This window comes from Podarcis filfolensis (assembly GCF_964270895.1).
Source record: "Podarcis filfolensis genome assembly, chromosome: 17".
NCBI classification, from domain to species: Eukaryota; Metazoa; Chordata; class Lepidosauria; order Squamata; family Lacertidae; genus Podarcis; species Podarcis filfolensis.
In genome coordinates, this window is record NC_139621.1 from 34,290,447 (window position 1) to 34,307,109 (window position 16,663).

The 16,663-nt window shown below is 47.4% G+C and overlaps 1 protein-coding gene across 3 annotated transcripts in view; it reads left to right on the forward strand.

Moving 5' to 3' along the window:
• LOC310752603 (stimulated by retinoic acid gene 6 protein-like) overlaps positions 1–16,663 on the forward strand; it is a 55,498-nt gene that overhangs the window by 14,125 nt on the left and 24,710 nt on the right. For all 3 annotated transcript variants that reach the window (XM_083593370.1, XM_083593368.1, XM_083593369.1), the window contains exons 2-6: positions 7,804–7,912; positions 9,391–9,488; positions 10,783–10,910; positions 13,664–13,784; positions 15,831–15,876. In XM_083593370.1, the coding sequence (XP_083449496.1) occupies positions 7,804–7,912; positions 9,391–9,488; positions 10,783–10,910; positions 13,664–13,784; positions 15,831–15,876 (502 nt within the window). The remainder of the gene's footprint in view (positions 1–7,803; positions 7,913–9,390; positions 9,489–10,782; positions 10,911–13,663; positions 13,785–15,830; positions 15,877–16,663) is intronic.

The following is a 16,663-nucleotide window of genomic DNA, read 5'->3' on the forward strand; positions in this document are numbered from 1 at the left end:
AATATTGGGGAGAAATGAAGCTGGGGATCAGACCCTCACTTCTCACCCGCATGCTCCCCGGGGGCTTGCACGGCCCAAGTCTGATGCCAGGGACTTGGACGAAAGAATGGCAAGCCCCTGGATTCCTTTAACGGAATTCCCTTGCAGCACCACCATTGGAGGGGTAGGCACTTACTCCTCCACCAACCAATTTTAACCAATGCCTAACCGGCAACCTTACAAGTTGTGACGATTTGCTACACAGTAGGCAAAAACCAAATGGCAAAATGGCACCAGCCAATCAGCCAAATGGACAAAATTCCTACCAAGCCCCTGCCCCAAAAGCAGGTGACCCCATGACAGGCATAGCAAGGTCAAAGCAAAAGAATGCCCCCAATTCAGGGAGGGTGGGCGGGTGATCCGGTGCATGCAGCCCAAGAGGACGCCCAAGGCTACGTGTCCAGTATTTAAAACCTTTGACCCCTCCTTCAAATTGGCAACAGCAAAATCTCCCCAGAGACTCGTATTATCCAATCACTGCCTGTGGCCATCCAAACGTATCCCCCAGCAACAGTGGGGTGGCCTGCTGGCCCCCACAGCAACCCGTGCTCTCTGTTAGGGAGAACACGCTTTCCCAAACTTTTTCAGGTCCCCATCTCCTTGGTTCCAAAAACACATCCCCACTGCCCTCTATCCCATAATAAGCATTGTTCAGAACATGACCCACTAAGGAAGAGAGATAAAATTCAAAACAGCAACAATTAATTGCACGTTCATTCAAAATCCCATTAAAACTATCAGTCAAAAATGAGACTTCTGGGTTTCGGCACACACACACATAAAAGAGACTTCCAATCTCAGGGTTGTGGGTTTGAGTTCCAGCACCAGGCAAAAGATTTCTGCATTGCAGAGGGTTGGACTGGATGACCTCTGTGGTCCCTTTAAACTCTAGAATTCTATGATTCTATGAAAACCGATGAACTTGATCTGGTGATGCCAGCTTTTCAGTCACTTATTGTGCTGGTCCCAAGGGTTAACCGTGCGGCGAGGTCCGAGTCCAGTCCAAGGTCGAGGGTGCAGTATGGAGGCTGCCCGTCAAAGCTGAAGCGGGGTCCAAGGCAGGGAGTCGGGTGAGGTCAGGAACTCTGGCAGAAGAGCAGGACAGGGTGCAGGCAGGAACAGGCTAGCAACAACATTGCTCCCACGACCTGGGACTGGGTTGGCTGGCTTTTATCTGCCCCGAGGCATAGGGCGGCCCCGGTCCACAGGTGACTCGCCTCTCCTGGCCTGGAGGCGAGCACTCCTCCTGCAGGAACTTAGTTCCCTCCGCCTCTCTGCCCTGAGCCTCTGCAGCTCAGGAGAGGCTGGAGGGTTACCGGACCCAGAGGCAACCTCAGCTTCCTCTGACGGGGCTGAGAGTGGAGCACCTGCAGGCAATGGGTCCTCCATCACCTCAGGAGCCAGAGCAGACTCAGCTGGTGCCTGCACCTGAGGATCCAGCACAGGTGAGGACCCTTCAGGCTCAGGCCCCAGCCCCGGTTCAGCTGGTTCTGGAGGCGGGGACTCCTGTGCAGGCTGGGATTCCTCAGGTTCGGCCTCCGAGTCCAAATCCCAGGCCATCACACTTATACCTCCAGCACCTCACTGCCCTCCTGCCTACAAGCACCCCCCACTAGGCAATCCCACTGCCCCCCCCCCCGGGCTCAGTACTTTCCACTGGCCTAGAAGCATATGAGGCACTGCCAGATCTCTTTGAGGACATCCGTGTTGGTCCCCATAGAGACACTCCAACATGGAATAACAACACTGCAACAATGGAGTTTGTTTTATATATATATTTAATGTAGACATATATAATCCCCAGCCCTGGATTTCAAAGAGTTCTTATTTGATTTCAAACGGGCAGGACGCCAGGAGGATGAACAGCTGAGTCCACTTGTTTTTGCAGTCTGTCCTGTCTGATACAGTATTGACTGAGACACTAAGAGCCGAGAGAGTTCAAATCTGAAAATAAAGGAAGCCAAGCCAGCAGGAAGGTGCAAAAAGACACACAGGGCCACAGAGACAACCTTTTCTAAGCTAGTGTTTGCTTGTACACAGTGGGTTGGCATGAGTGGTGATTATTAGTCATCACCACCCAGGGTTAGCAAATAAGGCATAGCATCTAATTTCAACAAAGCACGTGATGAGATCTCCCACGATATCCTTGTTGACAACACGGTAAAAATGCGGGCTGGTCAATGTTACTGTTAGGTGGCTCAGAAATAAAAAAGCTTTCGTGTGTGGTGCTGTGGTCTAAACCGATCAGAAGGTTAGTGGTTTGAACCCCCGCGACGGAGGGAGCTCCCATTGCTCTGTCCCAGCTCCTGCCAACCTAGCTGTCCGAAAGTACACCAGTGCAAGTAGATAAATAGGTACCACTGCGGTGGGAAGGTAAAACGGCGTTTCCATGTGCTCTGGTTTCCGTCACGATGTTCCGTTGTGCCAGAAGTGGTTTAGTCATGCTGGCCACATGACCCGGAAAGCTGTCTGTGGACAAATGCCGGCTCCCTTGGCCCGAAAGAGAGATGAGTGCCACATCCTCATAGTTGCCGTTGACTGGACTTAACCATCCAGGGATCCTTTACCTTTTTACCTTTATTACCTTAGGTGGACCCAAAATCCCAATGAGGGAGGCCTTGCCACAAGACTCTGCCTTACAACCTCTGCTTGTTATCATTTTTGCAGGAAGTAGAGGGCAAACTTATCAGATTTGAAGATAACATAGTGGTGCGAGGGACAAGATACAATCAATCAAACACAAACACACACACACACACACTTCCGAATTTTTACAAATTAACTTCAAATTAAATAGTTACATTATTTCATATATTGACTTTCCACTCCCACCTCCACAGTTTTTTAATTCAAACTCTTTTCTACTGCACTATATATAAAATTATCGTCTATTATCAAAATCCCTCTAAGACAATTACTTTATCATTTTTCTTCTGCTGCTCCTATCTCGAATCCAGTCTGTGATTTCATTTGTAGTGCTTTTCCAAATGGTCCAAAAAAAGGTCTCCGTTCTTCTGTAAAAAGTTCATCGTTTTGATCTCTTAACATTGCTGTCAACTTTGCGTAGTCCATAACTTTTAAAAGCCATTCCTCCTTCGTTGGAATCGTCTCTTCTTTCCACTTCTGTGCATATAGAGTTCTAGAATCAGCATTGCCTTGAAAGGCTAGAGCACTAGGCCAAAATAGAACAAGGAGAGATTCAACACAGAGAAAAGCAAAGTCTTGGATTTTCACACACACACACACACACACTCAGAAGCACAAGCATAAGTCTAAGATGGGGAAAATAGGGCTTGGCAGCAGCAGATATGAAATGGTGAATTAGTGGATCACAAGCTGAACATGTGCAACAGTGTGCTCACAATGCTAATGCAGTCTTTGGCTGCTTGTCAAGCTGCATATGTACTACGGCCCCTGGGAGGCACATTTTAAGGACGACATTGATCAATGGGAGGAACATGTCTAGAGGAGATGTCAGGCTTCCGGGAAGGGCTCTTTCGGTGGCAGTAATTAAGCAGATCAAACGAAAGGAGCATTCTTACCAGTTAGTTTCTTTAATAATCACAGCGAGAGACAAAAGAATGCATATCTCTCTACAAATGGCGTTGCTCCCAGTAAAGGTTCACCCCCTCTGTCCCCATTTATCTACATCACTCCTACGTTGGGTAATCCGAACTTGTTTCTGCTGAGCTCTCTGTTCTATCACTCTCAAAGCCTGTCTTAGGTGAAGGGGGGTCAGGAATGCTGTCCAAGGACACTGAACCTGCCAGCTGTCTCTCTCCTGGTGTTTCCTCTTCTAGCTGTTCCTCTCCCAGTATTTCCCAGCTTTCCCCCTCTGGACTATGCCCCTCTGCAAATCACTGTTCTAAGTCAATACTGGCCTCCTGCCCTTGGGAAGGTTCAGGAGAAGGGGCGGTAGCGGCTCCCATCATTCCTCCTCAGTCCAGCCCCTGAGAGGAGAGGAACCAGAATGGTGAGGTGTATGAAAACATTGGGAGAACGTTCCTTACAGTGAAGCAGACTGCCTGGGGAGGTGATGAGCTCTTTGCTAGAGTTTTAAAGGCAGAGGCTGGGTCACTGTCTGTCATAGATATCGTCATCACAGATCCTGCGTTGTAGATCCTACATTAACAAAGGAGTTGCAATATGGGGCTATCTGTTTAGCCCATTTTAGTGTTGGCTAAGTTCTAAAATCTTCCTGGAAGTTTTAACTGTGTATTGACAAATGTACTTTTTTCTGACTGACGGTCGAATAAAAGGTTGATGATGATGATGAAAGGAGTTGCAATAGATGATCTCCAAGATCCCTTCCAACACTATGATTCTATGAGATGAGGAGAAGCAGCTCATCTTGGTAGAACTCATCAGGTGGGGAAGGGAGAAGCATAAGTTGCATCAGCTTCAACCGGTTCACACATTACAGCATTTTTAGGCAGCATTTGCAAGTGGCCAGATGCAAAGGAGAATAAGGCTATTGTATGCACAGGTGGATGTACAGGTAGGAAAGTAATAATTTATTTGTGTAGCTATATATACCTGCGTCAAACAGAAAGCAAAAAGGACCATTCAGAACTTTTTTTAATTACTTTTTTATTCAAAATTATTCCCCCCTTTTTCCTCCCTCCCCCCACAGAACCCCCCCCGACTTCCCTCAGTTCCAGTCTTTGATTTCTCTAAAAATGCTGTTTTCTGCATGTTACACAGTTGTATAGATCCTCAAACTATTTAAGTAATAATTATCAATAAAAGGTTTGCGAATGTTTATTCAAAACCAGCCAAGGAGTCCAGTTCTCTTTGTTGCATCTTCAAATACTTTGTAAAGGGTTCCCATTCATCTTTAAAGTCACAGTTATCCTTGTCCCGTAGCTTATATGCCAGTTTTGCCAGTTCTGCATAGACCATTCAGAACTGAGCCACAAATTTAGCTCTTGACTTCTTGGCAGTGCAGATAAATATGCAAAGGAGCATTGTTTTCATTATCAAACAACAAGAAGCATATAAACTCACCAGGTATAACAGATTTCTTCCTGCAGCTAAAGTTGGGACAAATGTTTTTCACAGGGATCTTTATAAAATGGACATTGAGTAATATAATGGTCAATATAATCTGTGACAGTTTTGCAAAATACGCAAAGACAAGACACCGTTCGAAGGGTAATTTCTTATAACGGCCATCTGAAAAGGCAGAGAGCACGACATTAAGTCTTAATTCTACAAAAGGGTTTCTACGTGGAGCTGAGGTTGTTAGATCCAGATATGAGACACAGAGAATTTCAGCAGCTGTCGTTTCATGTGACTGTGACATGACAAGTCTGTGCATAGTGGCATGTCTTCTACGTGTCTATGCAAAGTACACAAGCCCTGCCCTCGTTTGCATATAACTTCATTTATGTCCTGGCTGAATTGTCAACATTCATCATGGTCTGGAAGATGTCAGGAGCAGGCATTTCCTGGGTCACGGGCATGGGAGTCCAGGTTGGGTGCTTATGAGTCCATCTTGTAGGATGAAGAGCAGTTGCTGGCTCTCAACCCCATAGGGAGGAGCAGCAGAGATACCATCTACCACCAGGCCTGAAGATCTTGACTATGAGAAGTAGGAACCAGGCATTTCTTTCCCCTAATGCCCCCCCCCCCCCGCTGCCAGAGCACCTTTAGCAGGCCATGTGACTTTGCCTTTTCAAGAAAACTGCATACCCTCCAACATTCTGCTGAAGAAAATTGGGATGTGAGTCTTTTGGTGCTGTGTTCGCGTGGGAGTCAGCCGACACTTGCAAGAGTGCTGCAAAACACACACTTCTTCTTTGGCAATCACTTGTAGCCAAGTAAGATTGTCTTCCATGAACATAGTTTTAACAGTGAGTCTGTAAGTGACTGTGGAGGCCAATTCTGGATCCACACGTCCTTCCACAGTGGGGACGTAGGTTTCCGGGTGGGAGCTGATCACGGTGTGGATTTGCCAAACGTGCCTTCCTCTTAGCATGTTTCTCCCTTTCTTCCTGAGTTTGAGCATCTTCAAAGCCCATGACACCTTTGGTAAAGGCTGTTCTCCAATTGGAGCGCTCGCAGGCCAAGATTCCACAATTGTCGGTGTTTATACTACCTTTTTTTAGATTTGCCTTGAGAGAGACTTTAAACCTCTTTTGTTGACCACCAGCATGACGCTTTCCATTTTTAAGTTTGGAATAGAATAGTTGCTTTGGAAGACGATAATCAGGCATCCGAGCAACATGGCCAGTCCAACGAAGTTGATGTTGAAGAATCATTGCTTTGACACAGGAGGAACACACACCTGAGCAGGGGCCTGGAGGAACAGTTCCCTCTTTGCCACTGCTCAATGATCCTGCTCCTGATCAATGAGTCAGTTGGGAAAATCACCCCCTTGCAGCCAATTGAGAAACAGCTGAGCTATGGCAAAGAGAGCTCAGCAGTGCTTTTGGGAATCGCTGTTTCAGGGTGCTCCAGGGTCATTGAGGTGGTGGCTCCTGATTAAGCCAGCTTCCCTGACCCTCCTTTTTCCTAATGGGAAAGGCAAGGGAAGTATTTTAAGTTGCTCCAGGGATTTTTGGAAGGGGGCGTAGGTGGAAAGTCTCACGACCCGCTTCTGATGATTCCCGAGTGCTGCAATGTACGCTGAGCACTCTGGAAGGCAAGTGGCAATCTCTGTCAAGCGCTTCCTCCCTTGTGGTGGAGGGTGTGTGTGTGTTGCAGTTGTGTATCTGAAGGGCTGATTTGACACAACTGGGTGGGCCTGAGCCAGCCTATGGGCTGCCAGTTCCCCACCTCTGCTCCAGAGAAGTAATTCCCAACACTTGTGCCAACGCTAGCATGCTTGTTGTTGTTTAGTCATTTAGTTGTGTCCGACTCTTCATGACCCCCTGGACCAGAGCACGCCAGGCACTTCTGTCTTCCACTGCCTTCCGCAGTTTGGTCAAACTCATGCTGGTAGCTTCGAGAACACTATCCCACCATCTCATCCTCTGTCGTCCCCTTCTCCTTGTGCCCTCCATCTTTCCCAGCATCAGGGTCTTTTCCAGAGAGTCTTCTCTTCTCATGAGGTGGCCAAAGTATTGGAGCCTTAGCTTCAGGACCTGTTCTTCCAGTGAGCACTCAGGGCTGATTTCCTTCAGAATGGAGAGGTTTGATCTTCTTGCAGTCCATGGGACTCTCAAGAGTCTCCTCCAGCACCATAATTCAAAAGCATCAATTCTTCGGCGATCAGCCTTCTTTATGGTCCAGCTCTCACTTCCATACAAGGGAACTAAGTGTCTGCTGTGGGAAACAAATGCAGAAGAGACTGCCCACTGCTTTGCTTTCACCTCTGCTGTGGTCAGAATATTCTGACTCATCTTTGTGTGGTTTAAACATGTCGCTTCTGTCCTCATGCAGAGAAGCACTAGAATTCCCTATTCCTCAGAGGATGGTGCCCTCCATATTTCTGTTCGAGCTGATATGGGCATATTTAGAAGAGTGACACATGTAGGAGCATAGTGGGGCGGGGGGAGGTGGTACTCTGAAGGTGAGAAATTTTTATTCATATACATCCCCCAAATTAAACGCTTTTGATTGTAAGCATTGGCATGCTTCCAGTTTTATTTTATTTTTAAATTATTTTTAAAAAATGTATCTTGGCTATCAAACTTTGGGGGATATGGCTGTAGACATTGCCAGCATATAGAAGACCAAAGTTTTGCAAGCAGACTTAAGATGCTGAACTCTGTAGATCATCTAACATATCTGCTATTTACCATTGTGTTTCTTGTACAGGAGAACAGGTTTCCTAAATGATTCTTCTGAAGATATGGACAACTCAAATTCCTCTTGTGAGGATTCAGTAGAAACGGAGGCATTTATACATTTGTCTCTTCCTCCAGCAGTAAGTAGGCCAATTATTTTACTTTCTTGCGTTATGACTGATGAAATACAGAGCTACTCTCCTTCCTCAGATACTGAGGCTGGCATCAGACAGGAAGGAGAGTGGCTGTGTATAATACTGAAAAATGCACAAAATGGAATACTGATCTCATATATTACTCTTGGATTCTATACTGGACACTAGCGTGCACATGCAGACATAATTACTGGTTGCTTAATTTGATACCCTTGCTTAATTTGGGGAATTTGGCAGAGGCTGATCTTAAGTGCGCTTGCTGCAGAGAGCCAGAACTAAAAACATAGGGAGAGCTCTGCAGGATAAAGAGCTTACAACCCACCTACTCTCAGCTGCCGGACAGGGGCCTGTCAGGAGTGAACATGAACCACTGGTACCAAATTGGATGGGAAACAGCCTTACTAGAAAAGCTAACTGTCAGGGAACTGCCATCGGCTCAGGAGGGAGAGGGGAAAAGCCGGATGGATTACAGAGAGCCCCCAAAGATCGTGGGAAGCAGCTCCTCCTCAGCGGAGGACAGTAACCACACCTCCAGTGGAGAGGAGCTGCAGGGCTTGGAGAAGGCAAGGCCGTGCCAGGACACCTTGCCTGGGCAAAGCGGGGAGGAGAGAGGTCCTCTGTTACCCACGTCCTCCTTGCGCAGTAAGCTTCCACGCCGAGAGGGGAGGCGCAGATTGGGCGTCAAGAAACTACTCTGCTGTGGAAGGTTTAAGGACCGCCCACTCACGGATTCTGCCAGTGAATGAGCCAGCCACGGGAGAGTGGCGCTCTGGACAGATCAAGTTTATTTTGGCATCAAAAGCAAGGCTTCGCAGCCGAGCACGGGGGCATTTGCCTGCTTGCTCTCGAGCAAGCCCTTGGAACCGTAACACTAACTAACAAACTGAAAGCAACACGGGGACAAATACAGTATTGGCCTGAATATAAGCCGCACCTTTAAAATTTGGGGGGGGGGGGAGAAAAAAGTCAATACCCGAATATAAGCTGCTCACTTAAATTTCTGCAGCCACTCGCATCCGTTCCATTTTATTGTATGTCTGTTTCAGCAGCGATATCATAAAAGCCAATTTTTGTAAGGTTGAGAATTTAAGCCGCACTTTAATTTGGGGGAGGGGGGAAATGAGGCTTATACTGTAAAAGGCCAATACTGTAAAAGAGGACGCCTTCACCCCAGTCTGGCTCCCTTTTATTACACACACAGCCCAACAAGACAACAACAAGAACCCACCGGCAGCGTACGAATCAATATGGCTAACTTGACCCAACAGTCACACACTTCCAAGACATGGATGGGAAAATTCATCAGGAACATCCTGACTTGGTTTAATTAACTGACAGGTTAACTGAGCTGATAGGTTGAGCGTCCATCTTTAGGGATAATAACTCAATTGTAATTCTTTATTAGTTTCTCAAAGATCAAAGGATGCCTTCACTCCCTCATGACTGTTCTTCTGTATCGGCAGGTCTTCATCATTATAGTGCTGTCCTGTCTTGAAAAAAGAATAAAAAGATGTTGTATAGATGAAAAAATTCCTCTACATGGACACTGTGGGATTATGGCGTAAGTTGAAGAATAACTTTCCTCCTGTGGCTACAAGTGTCTTCTAAAAAGACAAATACGCCAGTACAACAAATGCCATTCCTTCATGAAAGCAGGTCGCCTTTCTGAATTGGTCTTGCAGGAGGCATAAATTCAAGTATTTACCGTATTTTTCGCTCCACAAGGCGCACTTTTTTCTTCCTAAAAAGTAAGGGGAAATGTCTGTGTGTCTTATGGAGCGAATGTGTGGTCCCTGGAGCCGATTTGCCCAGGGGCAAAAAGCAGATCATGCTTTTTTTTTTTGAAAGAGGGAAGTGGGTGTTGAAACAAAGCCGCTGATCGTTTGCTGATCGGGGAGAGATATAAGGGACGCTAGAGCTAAAGGAGGCTGCCTGGGAGGGGGGAGGTAAAGACACCGAACTTGCAAAGGGGGGAAACAGGAAGACTAAATCCAATAAGGAGAGAAATTAGAAGAAAAGGAGGAGCAAAAAACTGCTCCAGCTAAGGAAAAGACACTAAGGCAAACAAGAGGGAAGGGAGTGTTGAAAAGAAACAGCTGATCAGTGGGATCGGAAGAGAGATGAGAGATGCTAGTGGAGGCTGCCTGGGAGGGGGGAGGTAAAAGCCCATGGATCCTCAGGATTTTTACATTGGGTCACCCCAAATTCACCCCAAATTCACCATCAGATCACATAGCATGTCCATGGCTATAGCCTGCACCCAAAAAATCACGCACCCACTGTTGCCTGGGGCCGCAATGGTGCAAAAACGTGGTTACAAAGCACGGATCCACATGGATCCTCAGGATTTTTGCATTGGGCTACCCCAAACTCACCGTCAAATCACATGTCTGTGGACACAGCATACATCCACTGTTTCGTTCAGAATATTTTTTTCTTGTTTTCCTGCTCTAAAAACTAGGTGCGTCTTATGGAGCGAAAAATTCGGTACATCTGGGATAAAAAAAGAGGATAAATTACTCCTCTTGTATTGGGCAAGGAAGATCTTCCATGTTGGCACTAGATGGAGCTTTTCATAGGTCACAACCACAACATACATTTATAGCTCTCTCCAAATCAGGCAATACTTTTATGTATTAAGACCAACCAAACTGTCACAAGATGGTGAACTGAACAGTCACTGTTGTTATTTTTCTCTAAGCTGAAGTAGATGGGTGGTTGATTTCACACCTAAGTTTTATGACTCTTTGAAAGCGGGAGCTGCAGCCCATAAGGTTTCAGCTCTGTAAGGCTTCCCAGATGCTTCCCAGAATCCTAAGAATTATTTCTTTTCTTCTTCTTTCCACACCTCACAGACCCTTTGATATCCTTGCCTTCAGCAACCGATGGTCACTTGGATTTGCATTTGGAATTATTGCTGATAAAGTGATGTACCTGTTTACCTCAGACCACTTCATTTCGTTATTTCCGAGGTGGGCTAAAGGTAAAACACGTGGGAAAGAAGCAACAGGGAGGCCTGGGGATGGAACAATACCATGAGCCTCTGACGTTTTTCAGTTTATCCATACTAATCTGCTCATTGCCCTGATACTAGCCAGAACCTGAGCTTTTGGGCTCATCTGTGAGTTCAGTTTTGTATTCAGGATTCTGATCTCAGTCTTGCATTTGTTAACATAAGTGGAATAAAGAGGGAAGATCGGAAGGTGAGGTGAGGTGAGGTGTTTTTAACTTCCCTTGCATATGCCAAATTCTTCTTGCTGATGTCTTCCTTCCACCAAGATCATTTTTCTTTCCTGCTGATCTCTCTTCCAGGTTTAGAGCTCTGTTTATTGGGACTAGGGATCTTAAAAAATAATTGGGGGGGGGGAATTGGCTGTGTGGAAGAGTTAAGCACTCTCTTTCCTACCTGCTGATTTCCTTCTGCAAATGCTGCCTCAGCTCAGCTCCACTGACAATTCAAGTGGAATGTAGGGACTGGGAATGCCATATTTACCTTGTAAGGTCTAGTCTTCTCCCAAACTCAGGTCCCCAGATAATCTTGGACTCAGTTTCAGGGGCCTTGCGCCCTTTGCCAGCACCTAGTGTCAGGAACGTGGCTCAACCGAGTGGAGGGGAAGAGTCAGACTCAGAATTTGAGCCAAGTGAGAGAGAAGCCGGCTCTGCAGACAAAAGCTGGTTGACAGAGCCAGGAAGGGGGAGCTCCACCCCCTTTCACAAAGAAGTCACAGACATTAGCTCTCAAGTGGGGGGAGAGCTAGTCAGAGGGTTGCTAGGCAACCAGCAGAGAGGCAGAGGACGGAGAGTGTGTCTAGTGGAAGCGGGGAGGGGGAAGTCCAACCTCTCAGTCCCCGTTCTCAGAGACCGGACAACAGAAGGGCAAGAGGGGAAGGGCGGGAATCTGGCGTCCTTCCTGCTGTGAGAGGGGCGGAGATTCAGACTGACCAACTCCTTCAATGAGAGCAGGCTAGAAGCCGCGCTCTGGATGTGTTTTTTGTAAATAAAAGTACCACAAACTGCCAGGGAGTCATTAATTCTTATCAAGGCTTGCTTGCCTGTCTGCGATCATTACACCTGGGGCGGGTGCGGAACATGCGCAACCAGCCCTCCCTGCCGAGCGGGCGCTTATGGGTGCAGAGTGGGAAGTGCAGAGGGTGATGATCACCCCTCCATGCTTCCCTGCCCCCGTGGCCGATGGGCTTGTGTGTCAGGCGGGGGCAGGGTGCAATGGGTGATCTTCACCCTTTGTGCTTTCGAACCCCTGCCACTGTCAGGGCATGATGTGGATCTCAGTGTTTGTGTGTGCCTGGTTCTCCCCCCTGATTGTGCACCCTGGGCAACGCCTCCCTGGTACCACCTACGCTACACCACAGGTCAGTTCCCATTATCCCTACCCACTGCTCTATGCTAGTTGGGGCTGTTGGGAGTTGGATACGGCTGGATAAAAAAACGCAGAAAAAGCCCTGCTGAATAAGGTCAATCACCTGTTTAATTATCACAGCAGGGCTGGCCCACCTATGAGGAAGTCCAAGAGGCGGTGCCCCTACAGGTGCCCTGCTCACCTCACTAGCAGCAAAGAAGCAGTGGTGGTGGCAGCAGTGGTAGCTCCTGATGAAATCTCATGAGAACTGGCTGAAATTTCACCAAAGTTTCTATTAAGGTTTATTAAGGGTGGTGGTGTGGTCTAAACCACTGAGCCTAGGGCTTGCCGATCGAAAGGCTGGCGTTTTGAATCCCCGTGATGGGGTGAGCTCCCGTTGTTCGGTCCCAGTTCCTGCCAACCTAGCAGTTCGAAAGCACCTCAAAGTGCAAGTAGATAAATAGGTACCGCTCTGGTGGGAAGGTAATCGGCGTTTCCATGCGCTGCTCTGGTTCGTCAGAAGCTTTGTCATGCTGGCCACATGACCCGGGAAAACTGTCTGTGGACAAACGCCGCTCCCTCGGCCAGTAAAGCGAGATGAGCGCCGCAACCCCAGAGTCGTTTGCGACTGGACTTAACGGTCGGGGGTCCCTTACCTTTTATAGAGAAAAGTACAAAACCTAATATATTGTCCCTTTTATGTCCAAACTGAGACTTGGATTGAGATGCAATAAAAACATAAAAAGGGGTGGGGAGAGAAAGGAATACAGAAAAAGAAAGAAAGAAAGAAAGAAAGAAAGAAAGAAAGAAAGAAAGAAAGAGGTTAAAAGAGAAAGAGAGACCAATAAGCTGTGTTAAAGATTGGAAACCTCTCATAGACTTTTTGCTTGAAAAATAAAAAGAAATAATGTTATTTGGATGTGAGGATTCAAGGTCATGTTGGTTTATAGAAAGTGGCTTTGTTGTGTGTTATTGGACTGGACAAAGTGAATTTTTATATAACAGATAGATGAAGAATCGGAAGTTCTTTACTTTCTGGATCTTATTGTTCTAAATGTCATAGAAATCCCTTGAAACCTCGCCAGATATCGTTTGCTCCGTGAGAGCTCTCAAGAGCTCACCGGAACTCACTGTCTCCATATTTCAGGCATCTCAAGGCCAAGTCTGACTCCTAAGACACAATAAATGCATCAGACTCCCATTCACAGCCATCCTAAATATTCCTCCAACCTAGCAACTGTGAGAATACATCCTTGAAAGTGGGCCAACTTTTACCAGTGATTAGGGTACCCCCCCAAGTGACCGAGAGCAGCTGTGAGAAATGCTAGACCTCCATTTGGAGTAACTATGGTTTCTAAAACGATCCTATCTTTCTGCAGTTTTTGTGGTTCTAATCCATGCCGTCGAAGTGGGCATCTCTATGTACCCCTTCTTTGCCTGCCTTTCAACAAGTTACGCGATTACCGGAGCTATACTGGGATTCCTTTACACTGCAGCTTGGTGAGCAGAGCCTTATATAATAATAATAATAATAATAATAATAATAATAATAATAATAATAATTTTTTATTTATACCCTGCCCTCCCCAGCTCAGAGCGGCTTACAAGCAATAATAAAAACAAGATGAATGATTACAACTTAAAAACAAAAATAAAATACAACATTAAAATAATGGAACATTAAAATATTAAAATGTAGCCTCATCGCAGGAGGAGAAGGAAAAGAAAAAAGAAAGAGAGGGAGGGAGGGAATCAAATTGGCTCCAAGCCAAAGGCCAGGCGGAACAACTCTGTCTTACAGGCCCTGCGGAAGGAAATCAGATCCTGCAGGGCCCTGGTCTCATGAGGCAGAGCGTTCCACCAGGCCGGAGCCAGTGTTGAAAAGGCCCTGGCTCTGGTTGAAGCCAATCTAACTTCCTTAGGGCCTGGGACCTCTAGGGTGTTGCTATTTATGGACCTTGAGGCTCTCCGTGGGGCATACCAGGAGAGGCGGTCCCGTAGGTACGATATACTTGTCTGAGCGCTATTGCTGGGGGTGTTGGGGCGAGAGACAACTTGCCATTAGAGAACCTCGTGAAGGGTATTTGTGGAAGCTTGCGATGACCATTGCTAGAGAGCAAATAGATTTAAATGATCCAGGGTTCCTAATATTGTCTAGATCAGGGATAGCCATCATGGTGCACTCTAGACATTGTTGGATTCAACTCCCATCTGCTGCATCCACCATGGCTCAATGGTCAGGAATGGTAGGGTAAACAAAGCTCATCTTGCAACAACTTGTTCAGCTGGTTATAGAATCATAGGAATATAGAACTGCAGAGTTGGAAGGGACCATGCGGTCATCTAGTCCAACCCCCTTCCAATGCAGGAATCTTTTGCCCATTGTGGGGCTCGCACCCACAAGAAGAAGAAGAAGAGGAGTTTGGATTTGATATCCCGCCTTTCACTCCCCTTAAGGAGTCTCAAAGCGGCTAACATTCTCCTTTCCCTTCCTCCCCCACAACAAGCACTCTGTGGGGTGAGTGGGGCTGAGAGACTTCAAAGAAGGTCTCAGCAGCTGCAGGTGGAGGAGCAGAGACGCGAACCCGGTTCCCCAGATTACGTGACTACCGCTCTTAACCACTACACCACACTGGCTCTCAAGAGTCTGAGATCAAGAGTCTCATGCTCTGCCACCTGCTTATGACTTTACTTTTTGTATGTTAATTTTGTCAGTAACGCTGCCTCCCATTCCCCCCCCTCAACCAGTTTGTTCTGGCTGGGGAGTTTTATTCAGTCCCTAATTTTGTGACTTTCGCGTCGCTGGTGAAGACCTTCCTTGTAAAACATAGACAGTATACCGCATTTTCGCTCTATAAGACGCACTTTCCCCCCTTCAAAAATTAAGGGGAAATGTGTGTGCGTCTTATGGAGCGAATGCAGGCCCCTTGGCTTCAGCGATAGCAACGCGAAGCCTCCGAAGTGCAGAGGGAGAGCTCCCCCCGCGCTCCGAAGGCTTCGCGTTGCTTTCGCTGAAGCCGCCTGAAGCCCCGGAGCGCAGCGGGAACTCCTGCTGCGCTCTGGGGGCTTCAGGCAGCTACCCGCACGCCTTCGGAGCACAGCAGGAGTTCCCGCTGGGCTCCGAAGGCTTGCGGATAGCCGCCTGGAGAGTGAGAGGGGTCGGTGCACACTGATCCCACTTGCTCTCCAGGCTTCGCTTCGCTGGAGAGGCGCTGCACAGTTTTCCCTCTCTGCACAGCGCCCCTTCAGTGAAGCAGGAGGAGAAATGGAAGGGGCTCCATTTCTCCTGCCTCTTCGCTAAAGGGGCGGTGAACAGAGAGGGGGAGAATTCCCCCCCCCCGTTCTCCCCCTCCTATGGTCTGGTGCGTCCTATAGAGCAAAAAATACGGTACTTTCTGTATGGATGGGTGGCCCATGCAAATCCAATATGAGGACTGTGGTAGATGGGAGTTTGACTCAGAAGTTTGGCTGAACAAACAGTACATATATTTTGACTACAGACAGTATCTTAGGATCCCTGTAACTCCAGTGTTGTTTTTTTTAAAGGATGTTCATCTCGGTGGTAGACTATTTCTTGTGCCCTGACAACAACGTAAGTGCTCTCTTATCTGTCTACCTGCTGGGGCCAGAGCCTGAATGGGATAGCCTCCTCTGCTATAGCCAGCATGATGCTGTGGAACTTCCATCCCAAAATCAGCATAGCTGAAGTGTTGGTGCTGACCTTTAAAGCCCAGTATACCTGAAGGAGCATCTCCACCCCCATTGTTCAGACTGAGGTCCAGCTCCAAGGGCCTTCTGGTGGTTCCCTCACTGTGAGAAGTGATGCTCCAGAGAACCAGGCAGAGGGCCTTCTCGGTAGTGGCACCCACTCTGTGGAACACCCTCCCACCAGATGTCAAGGAAATAAACAACTATCTGACTTTTAGAAGACATCTGAAGGCAGCTCTGTTTAGGGAAGTTTTTAATGTTTGAGATTTTTTTTTTTTAATATTTTGCTGGAAGCCACCTAGAGTGGCTGGGAAAACCCAGCCAGATGAGCAGAGTATAAATAAATTACCGTATTTTTCGCTCTATAAGACACACTTTCCCCCTCCTAAAAAGTAAGGGGAAATGTGTGTGCGTCTTATGGAGTGAATGCAGGCTTCAGCAAAAGCAACGCGAAGCCTCCGGAGCGCAGGGGGCGCTCTCGCTGCGCTCCGGAGGCTTTGCGTTGCTTTCGCTGAAGCCAGAAGAGCAAGAGGGGTCGGTGCACACTGATCCCTCTTGCTCTGCAGGTTTCGCTTTGCTGGAGAGGCGCTGCGCAGCTTTCCCTCTCTGTGCAACGCCCCTTCAGCAAAGCGGGAGAAGAAATGGAAGGGGCTCCGTTTCTCCTGCCGCTT